Source organism: Acanthochromis polyacanthus, chromosome 9 (genome assembly GCF_021347895.1).
Source record: "Acanthochromis polyacanthus isolate Apoly-LR-REF ecotype Palm Island chromosome 9, KAUST_Apoly_ChrSc, whole genome shotgun sequence".
In the NCBI taxonomy this organism is placed as follows: domain Eukaryota; kingdom Metazoa; phylum Chordata; class Actinopteri; family Pomacentridae; genus Acanthochromis; species Acanthochromis polyacanthus.
In genome coordinates this window covers 31,868,551-31,891,337 of record NC_067121.1, presented here as the reverse complement: position 1 = coordinate 31,891,337, position 22,787 = coordinate 31,868,551, and the positions used below count along the sequence as shown (strand labels likewise).

Sequence of the window (22,787 nt, the reverse complement as noted above, 5' to 3'; positions counted from 1 at the left end):
AATGGTTTTGCAATGTATGGATGGATGCAACAGAACACTTGTTGCTCAAAGCGAAAGGTGGACAACATGAAATCAGGTAAAACATGCTACCTCATTTAACGTGGTATGATTGATGGGAGGAATAACTGCCTCACGCCCTGCAGTGAAATATTATCTATTATGTATATTAAATAGCCTGTAAGGATGGAGCTGTGTTTCTGCAACATCACGGCCTTTACACAAACACACACAGACACACAAAATAAACGGAGGTAAGTAACTCATTTGTGGCGCACTGTTTGACTTTAGTGGGGGTATGAACGGAGACATAAGCACTTGTCTGTTAAATGTTAACCATGATGGTTGTATGAGCCCCACGGTGTTTACACAGTAAACATAGTCCACAACACAGACTTCAGACTGAAGCTCTCTGAATGGTAAAATGCACAGATGCATTGTAGCCCACAACTATTAAACATCTAACAGAACAGTCAATATGGGCCATGGAGAGTGCAAGGGGGCGTATGAGATAAACCGAAGAAGGAGGGGTGACCCAGTGACCATCATTCTCACAGAGAACTGGAAGTAGAACATTAAGTTCACAAATGGTTGTTTGCATCATTTGCCATTGTACACATTGCTAACTTGTTGTGCAGCATCTCAAAATCCTGGCTCAGGTTTATTTGCCAAGCCGGTGGCTTTAAAGGATGGTAGTCAGTGAGAAAGCTGGTCCAACCTCTAGACTGAAATGAATATCTCAGCAGGTATTGAACGAATTATGATGAAATTTTGTTGTAAATTTTGACATTTATGTTATACAGCAGATGCGTGAATCCTACTGACGCTGCGGACCCTCCAACATTTCCTCCAGCAGCACTGATTCCGGCAGTAATAACAAGAAAAGCACAGAGAGCGCAGTACTCCGCCAGGACTGCTCAGTCGTTATATAATTTCTGACGGATGAAATCTTGAAAAAAATTGTGGCAGATATCCTGGCACTGTAGACTAGCCATTCAACAGAGATGTACCCTCAAACAAAATGACCTTGTGCTGAGCACAGGCGTGTGTTTTGCATGTGTACATTATGTACAGATACTGAATCGCGTGACCTAAATATGTAGCAGGTGGTGGGAATTGATGGGATTTAGAAACAACCCCACAATTTAATCAGTTGTTCCTTGTATAATTTTGGATTGATAAGTCCCTATAAGTCTGCAACTTTCGAGTTGTAGTAGGATCACAGTCATGTGATTGTCAGCAGTCAGCTGACGTAGTGTTCACTTGTCATAGTTACAGTGACGCCGTGCTGCTATCTCGCAATGATACAGAAATCTTTTACAAATGCGTGGATCCACGCTATAAGCCGTATCACTGCCAAAATCTAATCAATTAATCCTTGTGTCATTTTTGATCTTCCCTGAATTTTCACCGAAATGTGTTTGTCTGTTTTTGAGTAATGTTGCTAACAGACAGACAGACAGACAGACAGACAGACAGACAGACAAACCAACACTGATCGTCATATAATTCGATGAGGCTTGAGCTCCTTGGCGGAGTAATTAGACCCAGAGCATCATGAGGCAGATTGTCTGTTGCACCATGTTGTATGTCATTATTTATTCGACAACAAATGATGGAAATGTGGACTATCAAGTGCCTATCTACTGTCTGTTGAGATGCTAGCCTAGGATTGTCTGTATACTGGTCACTATATCTGATCATTCAATCCACACCTTATGAGGATGTAGATCAACTTAGTAGCCAAGAATTTGTCATCATTGGAACAGCTCAAAAAAAAAAGTAATGTAACTCTTTTCCCATTAAGACAATGCAATTTAGAATTTTCTCTGAATCTGAAAATTTGCAAGCTCTGTTATATTTTTGTTCACTGTAATTAACAAATATTACCATGCAAGCATTGGACATTACAATATGCTAGTTCCCAGCAGTGCTGTCTCTAAGTACAAGCAGACAGAAGGTCACTGTCATTCAAGTGGCCAATGTCCCGTTTTTGTTTTTCTTACACTTTATTTTTAGATTATCTAATTCAAAATCAACACTTGTGGGTTTTTTTTTCAGGCTTCAAAGAGTAAAATATCAAAGTACAGCACAGAGGTGACCAGAAAAATGACCTCCCAAACTTTCTGTCACTCTCCCAAGTGACAGTAAAAGCATGACGGTGCTGCTCATCAAAGTCAGAAACATCAATTAAATGTTGGAAAAATCTTTCCAAGTCTATCCTCAAATAAATACTTTAGTAGCATATATAGTAGCATATTTAACACATCATTAAATTCCATTATACTTACATCAGTTTATTATGATGCTATATTGTACTAGCTACAATGTATATTCACATATATATGTCTATGTAATACAACATATATCATAACATGTTTTACCTTACTATACCTTATCTTCTGTTTTCAGACCCACAAAGGAAGTCCTGATGAATTTTATTTAAATAAAGAAAAATATTTGAAAACCTAAAATAGTGTAATAATATAGTTGTAAGATTTCTTCACCCTAAGTGCATTACCATGTTTAGCTGTTAGAATAACTGCTACTGCTTTCTCTGTTGTACTTTTGTCTGCTGTATTATTTCATCATACTGTGTATCTACCAGACATCACACTGGGCCTGCTGACTTCTGACAAATTGATCGGTCTCATTTCATAGGTCACTGTTACATGAATACATTGTTTTCAGGAAACTAGTGCAGCCTCAGCCAACCTGCAGCTCCCCTTACCAGCAGCGACAGTTATATAACACACATCAAACAGAGGAAGATGCCAAGTGTATCAAGGTGATTTAAACCACCTTGAACTCTTCCACCTGTTTTGTGTTATTTCAGTTGTTTTTTAAAATGTCCAACGCCTTCTCATGTTAAAAATGAACATACTTTAGCTGTTGACATGTACATATTAAAGAGGGTCCAGACATCATTGCGCAATATTTCAAAACAGCTTAAAAACCACATTGATATTGGCTGATTTGAACAACTAATATGATAGGAAAGTGTTCAGGAAAAATCATCAGCATTAAACTTCAGCGAACATTTCACAGCCTGCAAAAACACCACATGAGTCTTGCTAGAAGGAGGACCTGCCTCTTGGCAACTTACCTCCGGCTATACTTTCCACCAGTAGGCAGCTTCCACTACCAATAATAGTCAAACGGGAGGAAAATGAATAGCTTGCAGCCAAGCCCTATGTGTCTTACGCATCTCACTCCATAAGCCTAAAACATCTATTTGTGTAAGTTAATGATTAACAGCTCATTTTTCAGCTAATATTTTCAGTAAATTACACACTAAATTTATACCCCTCACTTCTCCTCACATATGATGCAACTCTAAATCTTTCTCTGAAACTGCCTTTCAGAACATTTTTGCCTCTTGGCCAAGTTTGCTGCAGTAGCCTATGTGGTCAGTCCGTCAGCAGTCATTTGGTCCAATAAAGACCTATTTTTTTTTCTCTCTCTCTCTCCCTTGAGTCAAACCGCAATCCCTCTCGGAGTCAGTTGTCTGCTTGGCTAATGGAAAAGGAGGACTTCTTACTAATTCTTGCTAATTCCTTTTCCATCCATGGAGGGGCACAAAGCAGTGGTGGCAGCGACTTGAGCGGCATCATGTTGTAGACTTTTCATGAACACAGCCCAGTTTGCTTTGCTTTCAACTAATGCTACAGTGTTGACTATAAAGTTGATACTGTGGGCTTTAAGTGATGAGAAGTGTCTTGGCATGAAAAAATAAACTCAGTTGCACCCTAAAGGCAAAAATAGACAAAACAAAGAAAGTTGGAGAAAAAAGAAGAGAAGAATGGCAGACATAAAATATAAAAAGTCACTAGAGAACAAAAACAACTCTGTGAGGCTTTGAATTTATGCAGTGGTATTTTAAAGCTGGAGTAAGCAGGATCATAGAAAAAAGAAAAGAGAGCTAGATTTTGAAAAAAAAACATCCACCTCACTCACCCCTGCTAAACTCATAAACGTACCCTGCCTGACTAGACTTGAAGAGCTAATCAATGACGTATTTAAACTACAACATGTTTCATTCACCACAACTCATGAGCTTGACCCCACAAAAGAGAACAAACCGGCATAAGAGAGAAGAACAACCATGGAATATTTTTTTTAGGACCTTTGACCCCAGTAGTTGCTACCAGAGAAGAATAGTTGATGTTGCCTTAGGCTTCCAAACTTTTCTCGCTGTAGTCTTTTCTGCTTCTCTCTTTCTCTTCCTTGCTTTGTGTTGCAGTGTAAGATGTTGAAGTTTTAAGTGGAACTGTAAAACATGGTTGCTCTTTGTCTGCTATTCTTGTGTTATCTGCTCCCAGTTTCAAGCCATAGTCCTTTCTCCACTGCAGGAACTTGTGAGCCTTTTTAGGACAGCCGAAAGCTTTGTGCATGCTCTGACCACAAGAACCATGTCCAGAGTGATTACTTTTGTGTGGGCCTTTGAAAAACTACACTTCAGGACTTGAAACTGATTGTTTAAACTCAAGGAGAAGCATTTGTTTGGCTCTGTCGGTGTCTTAGTCGAGTTGTCATCTTCAGCAACACAGAGGCTAACATAGCATAGCAGCTATTTCCTAAGCACAATTAGAACTGCGCTTATGTTCAGCGAGCCCTATTTGTTGTTGTTTTGGAAAAAATAGAGTTGACATCATGGATGAACCTTGTGAATCCTCAGCCCGGTCTCACGGGGATTCGTGAAACTGTCACGTCAGTTTTTGTTTCGGTTTCGTGCGCACCAACACGATGTCGTCATGTTTTTCGTGCCGCTCACCACGAGCGAAACCCGCTGTGGTAATCACATCTGAAAGTGGTTTATATCGGCGGATTCATGACGATCTAAGCTGTCCATCGGTGTTTGTGGCCGCCGCTGCGGCCGCCGCTTCGGCCGCCGGACATTCTTTAAATTCCTATGCAAATTCGGCGGATTCATGACGATTTAAGCTGTCCATCGGCGTTTGCGGCCGCCGCCGCGGCCGCCATTGCGGCCGCCATTGCGGCCGCCAGACATCCGGCCGCAGCAGCGGCCGTGGTAGCGGCCGCGGCAGCGGCCGCAAACGCCGATGGACAGCTTAAATCGTCATGAATCCGCCGGTATAAACCACTTTCAGATGTGATCCGGCCGCTGTTGCGGCCGGATGTTCGGCGGCCGCAATGGCGGCCGCAAACGCCGATGGACAGCTTAGATCGTCATGAATCCGCCGAATTTGCATAGGAATTTAAAGGACGTCCGGCGGCCGCACTGGCGGCCGCAGCGGCGGCCACTGCAGCGGCCGCAAACGCCGATGGACAGCTTAGATCGTCATGAATCCGCCGGTATAAACCACTTTCAGATGTGATTACCACAGCGGGTTTCGCTCGTGGTGAGCGGCACGAAAAACATGACGACATCGTGTTGGTGCGCAGGAAACCGAAACAAAAACTGAAGTGACAGTTTCACGAATCCCCGTGAGACCGTGTTGGAATCCTAAACAAGAGTTGAAACAGAAAGGCTGTAGGGTCCAATTTCAGGGCTGTTCTTTCAAATGTTTGGCCACTTTGGACTGAAACACTGAGTTCTAGCAGTGCGCAGCTGGCTAATGTGTCCAGCTAGCTTTGGTTACTCTGCGGTTGTACATTGAATGCATGGGCATAGTGCATGCTGGTAGGCAGTATCTAGTTAGACAGGTGGACAGGCCATCGAATCATTGCGTTCAGAACAAATGCAATGAGTGAATCTTTTCTTTACAGGCCTGGGAGTGACACAGATAACACATTTCATTCGCGGGATGCTGTCTTGATGTGAAGATTTTCAGCAAATATCACAAAAAAAGCATTTAATTGAGTTGAAATAGCACTAAAAAAAGAGGAAGAGCTGTAAATGGTATAAATTTCTTAACTGAATTCCAAAGCAATCCATGCATCACTTGTTGAGATATTTACCTCAGAGGTGTTCTACCCTCTAGGTGGCAGAGAAGGAAAAGTCAGGGGATCCCCAAAGTTGCCTCACATAGTCCTGTGGGGAACGAAATTTCTTGCAAACCATCAAACAGCTGTTGAGATCATTCACTGGATGAGTTTTAAATTCTGACCTGCTGGTATTATCACACAAGAAAGAAAAAGGATTCTGAAAGTCAACGTGAATTTCTGACCAAATTTCTTTGCAATCTGTTGAGACATTTCACTGAAAAACAAAAATACTGACCTCCTGATGGTGCTGGAGGAAATGTAAGGGGGTCACTAAAATCTGTATGCTGTATCCTGTCTGTTATCTTAATGTACGTCTGAGTATTCCCCTGGAGAAATGAAAACTTTATTCATCTGGTAGCGTTGGAGGAAAACTAGGCCATCACAAGGCTATATCCTCTGGGGACCATGAATCACAAAGTTTTACGACGATCCATCTTGTTGAGATATTCCACTCTTATCCAACCTGACCAGTTTCCACTTTTGCAAAGGAAATTTGGCTATAAAAAACTCGTAGCAGACAGTAAAATGCCCTTACAAAGAGCAGAGGGACAACTTTTATGGATTGACGGCGGTTTCCCGGAGGAAGATGCTGGTAACGGACTGAAAGAGGATCCAGAAAGAACGAGAGGTATGTGGTGAGAGAATTAACCCTCATGGATGCCACCGACCCCCTGCACCTCCTCCCCGTTTACTTCATTGTAAAGGACACAGACGGCATAACAATGGGTAGAGTTTCACATTCTGAAAGAGGCACTGCATGGTCACTGTCTGTGAGGCGCTGCGTGGTCACTGATGTTATCTGAGATGATTATGGACGGCACACGGTAAGGTGACTCCGTTTTTTTCTTCTCAGATGCTCCATACTTTAACATCTTGTCACCAGCGACCCAGAAGAGCTGCTTGTCCTTTCCAGCCGGCTGCACCTCTGGACTCCCATTGGCTGCAGTCTGAAGGAGTGGGTGTGGTTCTGCATGTCTAGCCTCCCACTTGTCAGTCTCCTTGGACAGGAGGCACTGTAAGAAGGCATGCTCACAAGCTCCTCCTCACTCATTGCTCTCTTTTACACACAAGCAAACCCAGCTTCTGTTATGGCAGGGGCTGCTCATTGGCATTTACCAAACAGCCGCGGCATGCCACTCTCCCTGACGGCACCTCCCTGCCTTCTCAGGAGACAGACAGTCAGGCTGAACTAGCTGAGAGCAGACTGACTGAGGTGGACTGTCTGGCAAGCACACCCTCAAATCAGCAAGACAAAGTGGGGGGAAACTGCTGAACATGTCACAAGGTAAGCTCTGATACAATATTCATCTCATATCTTTCCAGCCAGTGGAAGACTGTTGGATTGGATAGTTAATCAAAGCTGAGATGCTGAACATTGACCTTGAATGTCTTCGATCAGAGACTGGCTGCTCTAAATTCAGGGTCAGGAAAGCTTTTGACTCTGAAGTGATTTAACAAATTGTATGTGGTGGACCCCAGGGCCTTGGCAGAATACTAAACAGGCTTTCAGGACAACAACTTTGCCTTTTAAAGATTAAATGTTCAAATGTACTTGCATTTTATTACATAGCTATTTACACATGCTGTAAAGAAGCGCACTTAAACTGACACAAACACACGTGCATGTAAACACTCCCATAGTCAGCACACTTCCTATTTTAACCTTGCTGTGTTAACATACCGTCGCTTTCTTCCTTGCGTGAAGCCCCCACTGGCAGCTGTTTTATGCTGAGAGCTTTGGCTCCACATACCATGCAATGAGGCTTTGGATGCCACATTGCAACTCTGACCTTGTTGCTGTTGGAGCAGGGCTAAGGCAACTCCAGCGGTCCAAAAGTCCCAGCACAAAAAACCTCCCGAAAAACTAACAAAGTGAAAAAAGATCGCAGAAATCGCAGAATATGAGGGATTTCTAGGAAGTCTTTATGGAGACAGTGAGTTAAAAACGGTAGGGGTAGGAGGAGAGGGGGGCCTTGAGTCCAAAGAGTTGGCTTTGGTTCCTAAATCAACTCTGAACAGAAGAGGAGGTTTAGAGTTATGCGCTGGAAAAACCACAGACTGTACAGCCAAAAAGTGGAGGAGAGGAATGAATTTTCCGGGAACTGAACATAGACAGTGAAACATGTGGACATATATAAACTGTACATGGAGGTGGACTGTGAGAAAGGAGAAAAGAGGCATATGTTAGTGCATGTAAAAAGCTGTGTTCATAGTTTTTGAAATTCACTGTAAGCACATATTTCAAATCAGACATCTACACAGCATCATACTTTCAAAAAGTATTTTTTCAGTGTGGCAGTGTGAGTAAAAGTTCATACTCATACAAAACTAAGAAAAACACAAGTTGCAAGTTGCAAGAAGACTGTGCTGCAGCAGCTTTGTGAATCTGCACACTACAAATCTGTCAACTGCTTACAGATCATCATTAAAGTCACTTGGGCAACGTCTCATGGCAATTAACCAGAAAGCTGTCGCAATATTTCAGTCTAGACCAAAGCCATGGTGCAACCAGCCACCATACTGACTGATACTGTACTGCCTGGAACCAGTAACACCAACAACACGGCTAAAGATGAGCAACAGATCTGTGCTGGTGCCACCGATAACTAACCAAATCTTAGCTTCTGTTCATTTAAATTTGAACTATAATACCTTTCTCCTCATGTGCTATTTAAGCCTTCTCGTTGCTACATAGAGCGACAGATCGCACCGATGTGTCATGAGTGCGTATTTAATTTGTGGTTTTTTTAAAGAATGCTGTGGATAGACATGTTGTGATTATGAGGTTTACACTGATGCAGGGAGCCTAAAGGTCTGAGTGAGGAGGAGAGCAGCTGCTGTGGGAACAGAGAGATGAAAAGAACTCAAATAAAGGAAAAGGGCTGCGGAAAAAAATGAAAATAAAAAGTCACATTTCCTCCGACTAAAACACGCCGAGCTTTAGCTGGATACAAAGGAAACCTTGACTTTCAAAACTCCAGAACAAACACTGAGCTCTCTGATGCTTGACTTTGGATGTGTGCGCTGCTGTTTTGCTGGGGCCTGTTTGGGGAAAGGCGAATATTTTACGTTTCATTTCTTGGGTTTCCTGTGAGGTGAGCCCGACCGCTCCGAGCACAGACAATTAAAGCTCGTGCCATGGAAATGTGGGGGGAGTTAGGCAATGACTCCTGGGAATTGCCTAACCCCAGCTCTGCTATATTGTTTCCTCTGTGGTAACCTGGGCAGGATGAAATGTACAAGTCTATATTTATGTGTGAGAAAAGGAGGGTTTGTGGGCAACAATGAGCAGCTTGCGTCTCACTTTGTTTGTCAGGAAGCTGGAAATAAATTTTCTTACAATTAGCATTTCTGTTTGAGTGCTGCTCGTTGGGTTTTTGACATTTTGATTAGCGGTCATTCGTCATCAGACATTTTGCCGAATTTAAAGGAATGGTTTGACATTTTGGGTAATACTAACTTAGACAAAAATACTACCACTCTCATCTGCACCGGTGTAGCTGATTTAGGCTCTATAATAATCTAAATTGGCATTGTCACATCTGCAGCTTCACCAGCATGCTCATATCAGGTTGTATCTGTCTTCTTATCTTAAATTGCTTTTACTTAAAGTGAACTTCACCTCCCAGAATTTTGTGCAGTCACTAACTTTTTATATTTTCCACATGGTAGACATCTCTTACGGTGCATAAACTATTCATTTTTTCTCTTGCTTGTGAAAGAATTTCCTGAAAGTGTTTTGGTTCTATTGAAGTGGAGCCAGCAGCCTGCATTCTGAGCTGCATGACTGAGCCAACAGAGACTGATTGAGCTGTCTGCAGCAACAGGTGCTCGGTGCTATGGCGCTGACTGACAGAGCCAATGGTGAATACAGTCTGTGCTTGTAGTCAACATGAGGCTCTTTTCCTAATATTACACCCTCACCGGCTCTGTTGAAACATTTCTGCTTCCCCTCCTGGTTTGTCTGTCAAACCTTTAGGGCACATTCACCTGACTGATGTGCTGTTAGCTGGTAATGAAGACATATCTAGGGCTCCCTGCCTGTGTGTGCTTTAGCTTTACGCCCACATATATAAGCTAAACTTAGATTTGTCAGACTGAGGGCTGAAAGATTCCACATCATAAAAACCCTGTGGCACAACAACATACATACTGTATCAGTTACAGTGTTTAACATGCGAGAATGACAGAACTGAACCTACAGTGAATATCATCATCATAGTCACGTTGTAAAAGACATATTTAGGAAAATAATTTTCACTGTTATTTTATTTTAACAAACTGCTGATGTTTCTCAGTAGAAACTGTGCATTCTAACCAGAGCTGGGTTTCAAACCAAACTACTTTAAGTATTTTAGCATCAAACTGGGGCATTTTGATTAACTGGGATGGGAATTGTGTTTCATGTTGTTTGTAATCTCTGTCATTCTTCATTTGTTTAACAAAAGGCATGAAATTCCCAATGAGAAACAAGTAGTGGTGGAAAGAAACTAAGTATATTTAATCAAGTTTTGAACTTAAGCACATTTTTAACTTGAATATTTCCATTTAATGCTACTTTCATTCCACTACATCGCAAAATAAACGCTGTCCTTTCTCATCCAAGACATTTATTCGACAGCTTTAGTTACTTTAAAGATGAAGATTTTACACAATGGATAACATAACAAGCTTATAATAAACAACACATTGTTAAAGAGTAAAGCTCTGGTTTCCAACTTTTTTTGATTTTTGATATCTTACATAAAACAATGTCTGGATCACATTTGAGATGTCTGTGAGTTGTCAACAATTCCGCTATTTAGTGATTTTTTTCCCCTCCAAACTTCTCACATGGTTTCATTTCAGTTAATGTTCAACTGCTCCAATATCTCACCAAAAATCAGAGATCAGAGAAAACACCCAAAAACTGAAAACAGATTTAAATGACAGAATGTGTTTTTTCCCCCTATACTTCCAATCCTATTAATCATCTCATAGCTCCTAAGATATATCTGTTGTCCCTGTATATAAACTGGATATAATGTAGTTCAAACTAGCCCCATTTGCAGCAGATAAAAACAGTAACATGCTGCTAATTTACTGATGCTTCACTAATAATAATCTAATGATGTTATATATAATAATATAGCAATCAGATGGACCAAACTAGTACTTTCACTTTAACTTTCTTACTACATTTAGATGATAATACTTTTGTATTTTTTACTTAAATAGGATTTTTCATGCAGGGCTGGTAATAGAGTATTTTTCCATGGCTATATTCATACTTTTACTTAAACAAGGGATCTGAATACTTCTTCCTTCTAACTCAGATCAAAAAGTTTCAAATGCTTCCTCTGATGTAAACTTTTGTTTATCCATTACTATACATTTTCTCTTTTATATAATAATTCTGCTAATTGTAAACCGTATTCTATTTCAGTCTTTTTTTGTATGACTGCTCAGAATACTTAAATTAAAAATAGGTATCGTAAAATCATTTCCAGCTTGATTCAGCTACAAATAATGTCAAAAATTCATGATTTCATGTCACTACTGGTATTAAAAAAGCAACAAAAAATCCTATTCATAACCTATTGTACATATAATTCTAGGAATTATTTTCCTTTTCTTGCAATATTTATGCATCTTAAATGACAGACTCTGCCTCTCATTCATGCCAGTCTTGAAGGTATGCACGACTTTAACTCCAAGTATACATGTACATATCTAAGTGTTTACGTCCTATGTTGTGAAAATGAGCTCATCCTTATCTGTAATTGACAGATTTGTTGTTGTTTATCGGCGGCTTCAGCCAGTATGTGAATGGTGGTGGAGGTCAAAATTCCCAGCAGGGCCACTTGGTGGGATTTGTCTGTTTACTGCATAGCTGACATTGTTTGGGGTTGTGGTTTTGGTGACTGTGAGGCTGCCGCAGAGGCTGGTGGTCGGGAGAGAGGAGGGGAGGCATGGGAGGAGGGAGAGGTGAGGACTGAAGGGAGAGTGGGGAGGTAGAGGAAGCAGTGACATAGGGTGCATGCTCCATCATAGAGAGTACGAAAAGAAGGGAGAATCAGCCGATAAAAAGGCAGTAGAACCATGTACTGTAAAAACAATACAGTCAAATGTTTAAAGTGAAACATTAGCAAGGAAAAGCAAGTCACAGTTAGCTCAGAAAATGTAAAATAAGGATCTGAAGGGAGACTGCAGACCTAGTAGGAGGCAGGGAGGGAGGAAAGTAGTGAGTCAGAACAATGGCTGTCTGTATTTATGTCTGTAGGAGTATATTTTGCACCGCTGGCCATCGCTGCTGGGCTGAACAGTTTCAAGCTATTTTCAGCTCTCCTCCTGGATGGCAGGGCTGTAATCAAGTGAAGATCAGGCCTGCCACTACTGAATAATAGCTGCCCGGTGCATGGAAGAAATGAAGAGAGTGAGAAAAACAGAAATCCTTGGGAAAAGAGGAGAATGAGAGGAAAGAATAGAGAGAAAGCGTAATTGAATGTTTGTGTTTTGTGCTCTGTGCTACATGTGGGTGAATGAATAGGATTGTGAATGGAGCACAAAAAAGAATTATTGCAGTTCCATCTGGTCATAAAATTAAGATGGAGTCTCCCACCACAAGCACCACAGCTAAACCTCAAGTGATTGTCAGCGCCAAAATTCATCTGTTTTCACCTCGAGAAATCAAGCTTCATTAAATTATAATGTAATCACACAATACTCACTTCTGCCACTTGTAAAAAACACCCTAACAGCTTTTTTCTGTGTGTTGTTGGCTTAATTAAGTCCCCTTCGTTTATTTTGTTTGCTTTGTTAGATGCTGAAGTTCCAACTGGATAATGTGACAACAAATTAACTGGGGAACAGAAGAGAACAAAAGATGGAAGGACAAAACGGTAAAAAAACCCCATCTTCATCATGTTAGAATTTTGCAAAATCAGGCATATATCTGCAATATTTCTACTCAGTTATTGACCTTAATGTCTACAGGAAATATCCCAGCTTTCAAAACAGCAGAGAATGGAATCAAAGGGAAGCCCCCATACTCAGTGGAAACCCCTTATGGCTTCCGACTTGACCTGGACTTCCTGAAATATGTAGATGACATAGAAAAAGGCAACACCATCAAAAGAGTTCCCATCCAGCGCCGAAGCAAGGGACCCCGCGCAAGCACTCTGCCCAGACACCTCAACCCTTCTGGAGGTGGATACCGCCCAAGTCCCTGGGGGTCCACTGGAGCTCTTGGTCCCAGGTCCCGGGTGTCAGAAGGTCATCATCATGGCTACACTTCCTGGGCATACGATCACAGACCACCCCTCTCTCCGACAGGGCTCCAATCTCTGGCAGAAATGGAGGCCAGAATCAAGGAGTTTGATGAGCAGCCTCTCGGAGAGCACATCAGACCTCACCTCCTCCGTGCCTCCAGCCTGCCGCTCACAGTTTTACTAAGACAGGGGTCAGAGTCCACAGATGACCCCAGCAGCCTCCGGAGTTCAAGGGATCACCTTGGAGGAAGAAACACCTCGTGCGAAGACGTCTTCCAATCTCTAGACAGCCTTCGCCCACAGGACAGCTCAGGGCTGCTGAGGCGCCTGACTGAGGCTCTAGAACGTGTCGGGGAGCTGGAGATGGAGGTGAGGGTCGTTCCTGAGCTCAGGGCACAAATCTGCATCCTTCAGGAGGAAAGAGAAAGGCTCCGTCTGGGTCTGAATCCACATATCCATCCCTCCTCGATGAACGGAACCACAGACCCTTGTACCTCCTCTCACTACGGCAAAGTGGATGTCAAAAGGCCTCGACATGAAGGTCACATCATGTTTCCTAGAAATCACAGCGATGTCTCCAATCCTACACACGAGTGGAGGACTTCAACAGATCTGGATGAGCTGCTGACGGTGACGTCCCTGCAGGCTAAAGTAGCTGTTCTGGAGCAGAAGCTACATGAGACCGGCCAGGAGCTCCAGAGGGTGTTGGGGATGCTGAGGGAGCAGCAGGAGGAGAGCAGGAGGAAAGACGAGAAGATTGAGTACCTTATGAAGAATCCTGGGGTGTGGGTTCGTGCTGAGAGAGTGGTGGTCGACCACGATGGAGATGAGACAGTTGTGAGATCCGCTGAATCAGATGACAATAAATCCTTTATCAGTACAAGAACTGTTGTCACAAATGGTCAGAGAGGTCGCCAACAAGACTCTGTAGTCAGTTCTGCTGGAAGGAGTCCACTAGTGTCGGTGCAAGCTGCAGACACAGCAGTGGTCGTCCACCACATAAAAAAGATCAAGAGTCTCCTGGATCAGCAGTGGGACTGTTTGTGTGCAGAGAGTGAAGAGGATAAACCTCGAAAGCACCCAGATCCTAAAGTCAACTCTCTGCAGCAGGAGATGTTGGAACTTGTTGACATCCTTACATCCCACTACAAACAGCATGAACACAGCAATGGAGAGAAGACTCAGCATGAAGGTATTGTTGATGTAATGATGAAATAACTAACAGATAGACAGGTATAGAAAATACAGAAAGATGTATGTAACAATAATTAAATCCCAACCTTGCAAGTTGACAGTTGACATTGATTCCTCAGGTTTGTTTTGTATTAAATTCTGGAATCAGAAAAGTTTGAATCTGTTTTATCTGTTTTAAGATAAATGGAAAATGTGCATTGCCACTCAGAGAGGGAGTATTTTCTTCTAGACAAAGAGAGAACTCATTGTAAACTGCTGTTGTGGTGGGCAGAGATGACCTTCTGTAACAATCCTTATTGCAGCAGAGCTGGATCCTCCTGCTGAAGACACTCTAGTGTTGAGCAGCTTGTGTCACATCCTTCTCTTCACCACCAACTCTAGGGGCTCTAGAGCAGATAGTCTCCACTACAGAGCCAGCCTTAGTATCTATCAGTTGTTCAGTTTCTAAGGGCTCTGGTACTGCTGCCCCTGGTATAAAGAAAGCTGCCCTTTTTGTAACAAGCTGGTCAAAGACATGCAACATTTTGCGACGCATTTTGAAAGACCTCAGCTTTGCAAGAAGTACAGTCTGTTGTTTCTTTTGGTAGACACACTCCGTGTGACATTTCCTGCCCAGTCAAGGTATCTGTCATCCTTCACTACCCCCAACTCCAAAATGGAAACAGTGTTTAGCTCGCCCTGGCCTACCCAAAATCCACGACCATCTCCTTCGTCTTGGTCAAACCTAAGAGAGGGTGATTGTTTACATACAGTACCACAAAGTTCTCTGCCTATATCTGCTCTACATAAGTCAATTAAAAGCAAATTATGTCGCTGAAAATTACTAGCCAAGCCCTCTTACCAGTTATTTTGATTATGGTTGTTACATGGAAGCACAATCTGACTTCATGCTGTGGGATTCATGTTAAGTAGAGACCTAATCTTAACAAGGAGAAGTGGATAGTAGTTTGCATGGCACAACAACCACATGTTACACTAACAACTGTAACATAGATTCTACATCCTACAAATATGATTTCTGAAGAATTTGTGGGGGAAGAAGAGTGAGGTAATAAGTGTTGCTAAATAATGAGTCACTTTATTATGAAGTTAACCACAGTGCTGACAACAGTGAGTGTATTTTAACATGTTTGTGATGGTGGATGCCATTTCCTGGCTTTCTGTTGCTTCACTTCCCACCTGAATGATGGTTGACCCCATTGGGTTCCCAATGAGCATGCTTTGAGTTGCTGTAGTTTTCCTTTTCAAAAGAGACAGAAAAACTAGCACTCAAGATGAAAGAATGGATGTAGATCTCTCAGATGAGAGTGCAAAATCTTTAAAAGATTAGACATTCAAATCATGCTGAAAAAATTAAAATCCAGCTATTTAAGTTAAACTTTTCAAACCTCATATTCAACCTTTAAATCGTCTTAGTCAGGAATGTGATTTCACCTTATGCAGAAGTCACTGAAGTAAAAGTGAATGAGGAGCGTTGTTAAATAGGGTTAAACAGGGTTAAATTTAAGCATCGTGAGATGAGTCAGTGCAGCTCTGTAAAATAGTCCTGGAGTTCTAAACCAGTGACACAGAATAAGAATAATTTCCAAAGATTCAGTCCTTGGAGTGGAAGCATTTCACCAGCTGCATAAACACATGAGTAAAAGTTGAAGAGAAAGTGAAGGGTTTTTAGCTGATCTAAATCCAAGTGAAAGTCTGTATGAAATAGAGTTGTAGTTTTCCTTCATTTTGTCCCCATCTATAGATAGATTTATATGTAAACTGATGCCTGTTGTTGGTTTGGCTGTTTGTTTACATGACACAATATTGTTGTGTATCTGATATTTCAAATCATCCTTTGCCTTTGTCCTCCATGCAGCCTCTAAATCCACCCCGAAGACAGATGGATGCACCAGGATGTCAAAAGACCTGCATTCTGGGGGCGTTAATGAAGGGTTAGTAAATAACTCCCACTGATTTTAGAATCCCTAAAAGCTATGATTGTTGGTTACTTGACTTGAGGTCCTGTGAGCTACTGTAGTTTGTAGAAAAACATAATGATTTAAGACTGAAAGATGAATACCTCTCCCTGCAAAGAGTGAACATTAGCCATATTCCAAAGTTTACTTCATCCTTCTAAGCCACAAAAGTCAGACAATATGGCTCAGTATAGCGATGATATACGGCATGAAATCTATTTGGTTGTGACAGAGAAGAAACGCAGGCATCACAATTCATTTGTTTCGATTTTTAAAATAAATTTCTAGCTGTTGAAGCTTTAAAATGATTGGACTGGAAGCATCCTTGACCATATACCATGAATAATGCATTTGAACTCTCTTCCAAAAATCTTGTCTCTAAGTTACTCGGGTCAGACACTGCAGGGAAAGTGCTTGATTGGCTTTAATGTTAATTCTTGATGCTGTCAATCTGAACAATGTCAAAGAAATGTTGTTTGACAAATCCTCAGAGTTTACTGATCTCATTGGGCAAACACATCCGGATAATCAATGATGCTTTCAATGTCCTGCCTTAATTGTTTTCTTTTCTTTTTCTTAAGACGCAAAATGACCGGGAGTGGAAATCTGGTTGGCCAGGACTGCGTGAACAAGAGTGTTCATGGTGATTCGGAGCAGAGGGAAAGCAGCAGTAGCCCCCAGGAAATGGCTGCAGCCCAGGTGAATGCAGAGCCAGAGAGGAGAGTGATGAAGAAAGAGAGGCAAACATGCCCAGACAGACAGATGACATTGGTAGGAACAGGATCAGGGCGGACAGATGGAGGCGAAGTGTCTGTGGAAGCTGAGGTTTCAGAGAAGACGGCCAAGTTGAAAGCCCAGCCCCCAGGAGAACAGATGGAGGGCAACTCTGGCTCAGATTCAAGCACCAGGGGCAGGTGAGAGAACGCCTTATCAGTATCCGTTTGCAAAATGTAATTGTAGCAGCCGGGGAATAGCTCCTATTTTTAATTTCATCTCATGGGAATATAAATTCCTTTTGCTTGCTATTCTGGCCTTCCTTATGCACATATGCTTTTTCTTCTAGTGAGACAGTGAATGCAGACTTCATGGTTGCTTGTCACTTCCTCAGAGATCACATGAACAACATGGATAACCCCAATGATGACATGGTAAGCAGCCTTAATTATTTACAAAAACGTTGTGTCAAATTTAAAGAAACAGGTTTATTTGATACTAAATTAGCTCAAAGCTCACAAATCCTAAAGCTGAACCAGTCAATATGTTTGTATCGACAACGAACGTCATCTGATTCTGCAGTTAGCACCGCTTATTTTAGCATCTTTAAACTTATTGTTTTGGTTTTACAGCACAAAACTTTATTGCTCTGGTTCCCTCTTTTTACTCTCGACAACCCTCTTCTCACTGGAATTTTAAATTTTTTTTAAAAACTGACCGAATACAGGCAAAGTGAGTGAATTGCAGAAACATTTTGTATAAATTTATAAATATAAATTCAAATAGCCAGATATTTGATGGTGGAGATCAAAACAGAGCTTTAAAGAAAGTAAACAGATTTTTTTCCCCGCATTCAATGAATGAACAGAAACACAATTCCAATTAAATGACAATTTAAGCAATGTGGAATACAAAAAAACTCGTGTTAGATCAACTCCAATCTGCTTTAAAGAGTGATTGTTAAAGAGCATCATCCCCACATGTGCGATATATGTTGACTACATCCATGTCAGCAAGCTTTATCCAGTCAAAATCCTTCCAGTGTTCCCATCTGTTTTCCAGAGAAAGGCCCTAGTCGTATTGTTTCAGCACTGGTTCAGTGCAGCAGCAGAGGAGGCTTCTGTAGCCAGCAGGGTGTCTGTTTACCTAAAGGAAGTGAAGAAGGCGACTCCTTCTCTGCTGACCTTCCTGGTGAACCTGGCAGATGACAACGGCAACACGGTGCTGCATTACAGTGTGTCCCACTGCAACTACAGCATTGTCAGCCTGCTACTGGAAACAGGTAAACATATTGCGTTTTCAGAGCTGTTCTACAGAGGAATAGATGGTTTCTGAGTATCGACATCTTCTCTGTCGACATAGGTGTGAGTGACATGAACCTCCAGAACAACGCCGGCTACACAGCAGTGATGTTGGCCTCGCTGACAGCCCCTGATGGACCGGCTGGGATGGAAGTGGTCCGCAAGCTAATGGAGCTGGGCAACATTAACATTCGCTCCAACCAGGTATCACAACCAATGCGAATGAATGCAACACAAGTAAATAATAGCTACTTTCGGTCTACAGGGAGGGTAACTGAGATGTCACTGAGAATGAGCAGCTCCCGTGACATGTCAGTTTTATTCTTCGCACCTGCTGCTGATTGTTTTTCAGTCTTCTAAATGGGCGATGACATTTCACCCAACGCTTACAAACATTAATACACAGTTGACTTTAAACTTGAAAATAAGTTTGCTTGTGTTTCGAGCAAACTCTGTGACTTTGGGTGAAGCTTTTAAAATCTGGAAACAGGGCTTCAAGCTTTGCACGTTTAACAGAAAAGCTGTGGTATCAGACACCAGAGTGAGACCATTTGGTTGGAAATGTAACAAAAAAATCTGTCAGATGTCACTAAAATTTTTCACTGATCACACCTGTACAGCTGACATTTTTCAGGTCTGTCTATCTGCGTTTCAAGATGGCTCAGGTCATTTGGCTTCAACTTAGGAATATCTGACATTACAACACCTCATTTTACTTTTTTCAAACTAACACATTTTCGATCACGTGTCTGTCTGAGTCGCTTCTGCTGCAGTAACAGAGTGGGGCCTACAGGCTTCTTTGTGGTTCTATGGTTGCAAACACTGAAATACAATAAAACAATGGAAAATATGCATTATATTATTGAAAAGTGTCATTCAAAGAATGGCTGTGAACAGTGGTTTTTCTGTCGGAGCATCGATGTTCTGAATTGAAATGTTAAAAATCCACAATGTCTCCAAGAAACTCATTCTGTGCCCGATCAAGTGCGAAACATTTACGTACCAGACGTGACAAACACTGGTTATAATCCAACCAAAGAAGATCTACCCTTTGGTAACTCTCAGATCATCCTGATGACAAAGAGTGGGTTAAATGTACAAAATATTTATGTTCTCCTTGATTTCTATTAAAAATCATGTACAAAAGGTGTTTTAAATGTTAGAATAAATAAATGTGTATGGAAGCTGACAAAAAAAATCTGCTTAAAATGTATTATTCAGTGCTGAGAGACATGATGAAATTTTTAGCTGCTGTTGAGCATTTTTTGAGACAGCAGACAGGCAACTTCTCTCAGTTAAAGTTGTTTATTCTGCAATGCCAAGGAGCTTGATATGAAGGACCTTTACTGTTCAGAGGAATATAGTTGACAATGTTAATCTGAAGGTGTCTTCCCAGTAATAGATGAAATTCACAGTGTACAGAGTGTATTTATGAAAATGTGCAACAATCTTAATTGGTCAAAAAGTATAGGAGAAGGCCCGTGGTTTCTCTCTTCTGTTGGTGGATAGGTTTGTCCATAGCCTCTTGCGATACGATTCTCCAATCCATCAGCTCAAGGTACAGAAATAGAAACCTTCTCTATTATGGATTTTGGGTTTGTTTGTGTCTTTAGGTCTTCATTATTAACCATGGTCTGTTATCACGGTCATATGCATTAACTATAGTCAACTTTCGCAGTCATGTGGTATCATTACTTTAATTTGGAGGAGTTTTAGTCTCCGTTCTCATGCACTTTCATCAGTTTTATGTTCTTTCCATGATGCTGTTGTGTCTTAGAGTGGCCTGGAGTATTGAGTAAGTGTGAGTGAGCATCTACATAAATGATGTGTTGGTGTAAATGAAAAAGACAAAGTACAATTACAGAAACAATATGGGAAACTAAATCTCAATTCATAATGTCTTGTTTTTATATTCATCTTTTAAAGTCACTCAGGCTTTTGAATTTGCTGAAGAGTCTCTTTAAAGATCCTTTTAGAAAGACTTTAAATCTCAAAAGTGAACATGTAGTGGAAATAGTGGCTTTTAACAGTTCTCTGTCGTGGCCTCTCCTCTTCAGACGGGTCAAACAGCTCTGCACTTGGCAGTGAGACACGGCCGGGTTGTGATGGTTCGCCTGCTGCTGAGCTACGGGGCCGACGCTAACATCCAGGACAGCCAGGGAACCACGGCCCTCATGTTCGCCTCTGAGAGGGGCCACACACACATCGCAAGGCTGCTGCTGGAAAGAAGCCAGTGTGACCTGTCGCTGACTGACAAGGTAACACTGCTGCTAACAAGTCCCAGACACAATTTATTACTGATATCGTCCTCTTAGCAGGGAGAAAAAATCCTTTCAGAGATTGCAGAAGAAAATCCATCTTCATTTTATCTACTTTAGTGAGAAGCAGCTTGCGTCACAACAGTTTACAGCCGTTACACCAAAGGAATCACAGTTAATCGGACAATAATGTCTTGACACATACAATCCATACAGGCGGCGAATACATTAAATTGAATTCTGGGACATTGAGTTTATATGATTCCCCCATTACTCTTGTGAACCCCTGATAAATATGTTAACAAAATGGCACATTTTACCTTTGTATTCACATAACTGAGCACCCAAAGCAGCTTAGATGTATGAAAGCTTGAATGTGTTGACTCACACTGTGCGGACGTGGGTGGACTGACAGTCTGGATGCGGCAGAATAGAGCTTTCCCAGGATTAATCAAGGCTACAGTAAGACAAATCTCCCTGGGCTGAGATGAGCTAATCCGCTAACAGTACCTTATCTGCCAGTCTGGAGCGAGTGGAGGCAGGAACGAGAGCAGAGGAGGGGATGCAAAATGCGTCTTCTACTTTTGACAGTCTGCCTTTTAAGTTGAGTGAAAATAAAAAGACCTCCAGCCGTGGGTGTTCTACCTTAACTGTGAACCCTGTTTCACCTTGAGGTAAAGCCAGAATAATTAGACCAATTAGACAGATGAAATTAATGCCTTAAACATTTATCCTATGAACTGGAAACGCATCTTTGCTTGTTTTAAGAGGAGTTCTGCAAGCCACAAAGACAAAATCAACATGCTGAAGTGAAGCAAAAAGCAATGTTTACTATATTCTGCACCTTAGCTTAGCATATTAGCATTTGCATGATAGCACGCTGCAAAAACCATAAATGACAATCTCATATTCAAGACAATCGCAAGAGGAAAAAAAGCCACAGGATCACCAAAGTCAGTAGGATTCACCATCTGGAGACCATGAATCCATCCAGTGATTGTTGAAATGTGTCCGTAAACTAGCATGGTGGATAAGTATGGCAATTCTAATAACTTTTTCTCTATCTTTTTTCTCCAGCGGGGTCAAACAGCGCTCTCCATCGCCATGCAAGGTTCCCACACTGACACAGCCGCCCTGCTGCAGGCCCACGCTAAAGCTCGAGCTCTGTAGGCCTGGAAAACCAAAAAAGATCTGCAGACATATGACCTTAATTCTCATATGTGGTCTGCATGAACTTTAGCTTGAGGTTCAGTCCATCATTAGTCCACAGTGAGGGAGGTAAAGCTTATGTAAGTGCCATGATTGCTGGTGCAGTATACAGTGAATGTGCTGTTTTCTGTTGTCTTTACTGTTGATGTTCATAGTTATTTCTGATCTTTGCACATCCAAGCAGCAGCTTAGCTCTGCAGCCTATGCAATTAAAAATATATCTATTTATTATGTTTGTTTCGGTCACATTAATATGGAAAATGTTGCATTTATCTAAAGGTTTGAACTTATAATAAAATTCTATGTAGCTGTTTTTAAGAGGAATTTACAGTTTATGGTACTCCCCCCCCCCCCAGCAGTTAAGCACCTTTTAAATAAAATGCTTGCAAAATATATCCTGCATGGAAAACAAACCTCTGGTGACTATAATTTGTTGATTTCACACAATTGCTATACTGATGTATGCACTGTCTGTTTTTAATAAAATGCCAGAAAAACAATTATACTGCATTGTTTCAAACAGGCAACCGTGCTCCGGGGATTGGCGAGTTGTCAGGCTGCATTGAAAACTCATTCATCTCCGTTGTTGCTGTAGTGAAAAACCTGACCAGCAGGTGGCGCAGCTCTTCCATTTCAGCACCACAACCTAAATCAAAACATAATGACACACATACAGAAAGCAACAATATACATAAACCTAGATCTCTAAAATGGGCATATCCGAGGGATTACATCTAATCCCTTTCAAGTGTGACAGACAATTATAGACATGACACCCACCGATTTGTGCTAATTCCACTGTGAGAGAGGACACAAATGAGATTCACCTGCACTCCAGCTGCACGGTGCCCACGATGGTCCGGTCAGTCATGAAAGCAGATTTATTTGAGTGGCCTTTGTTCCCCAAACCCCCCTCAGAGAGCAACATGGGGCCGAGCTTTAGTTTTGCTGCAAGGA

The 22,787-nt window shown here is 41.7% G+C and overlaps 1 protein-coding gene across 1 annotated transcript; it reads left to right on the top strand.

The window, feature by feature from the left end:
* The first annotated feature begins 5,730 nt into the window (after positions 1-5,730).
* LOC110950755 (KN motif and ankyrin repeat domain-containing protein 4-like) lies at positions 5,731-22,330 on the top strand. The gene is made up of 10 exons (XM_051952887.1): positions 5,731-7,231; positions 12,749-12,827; positions 12,922-14,388; positions 16,249-16,324; positions 16,930-17,262; positions 17,412-17,496; positions 18,125-18,344; positions 18,425-18,567; positions 20,421-20,621; positions 21,699-22,330. Exons 2-10 carry the CDS (start codon positions 12,812-12,814, stop codon positions 21,789-21,791), a joined length of 2,634 nt encoding a protein of 877 aa, XP_051808847.1. The 5' UTR covers positions 5,731-7,231; positions 12,749-12,811; the 3' UTR covers positions 21,792-22,330.
* Positions 22,331-22,787: the final 457 nt, after the last annotated feature.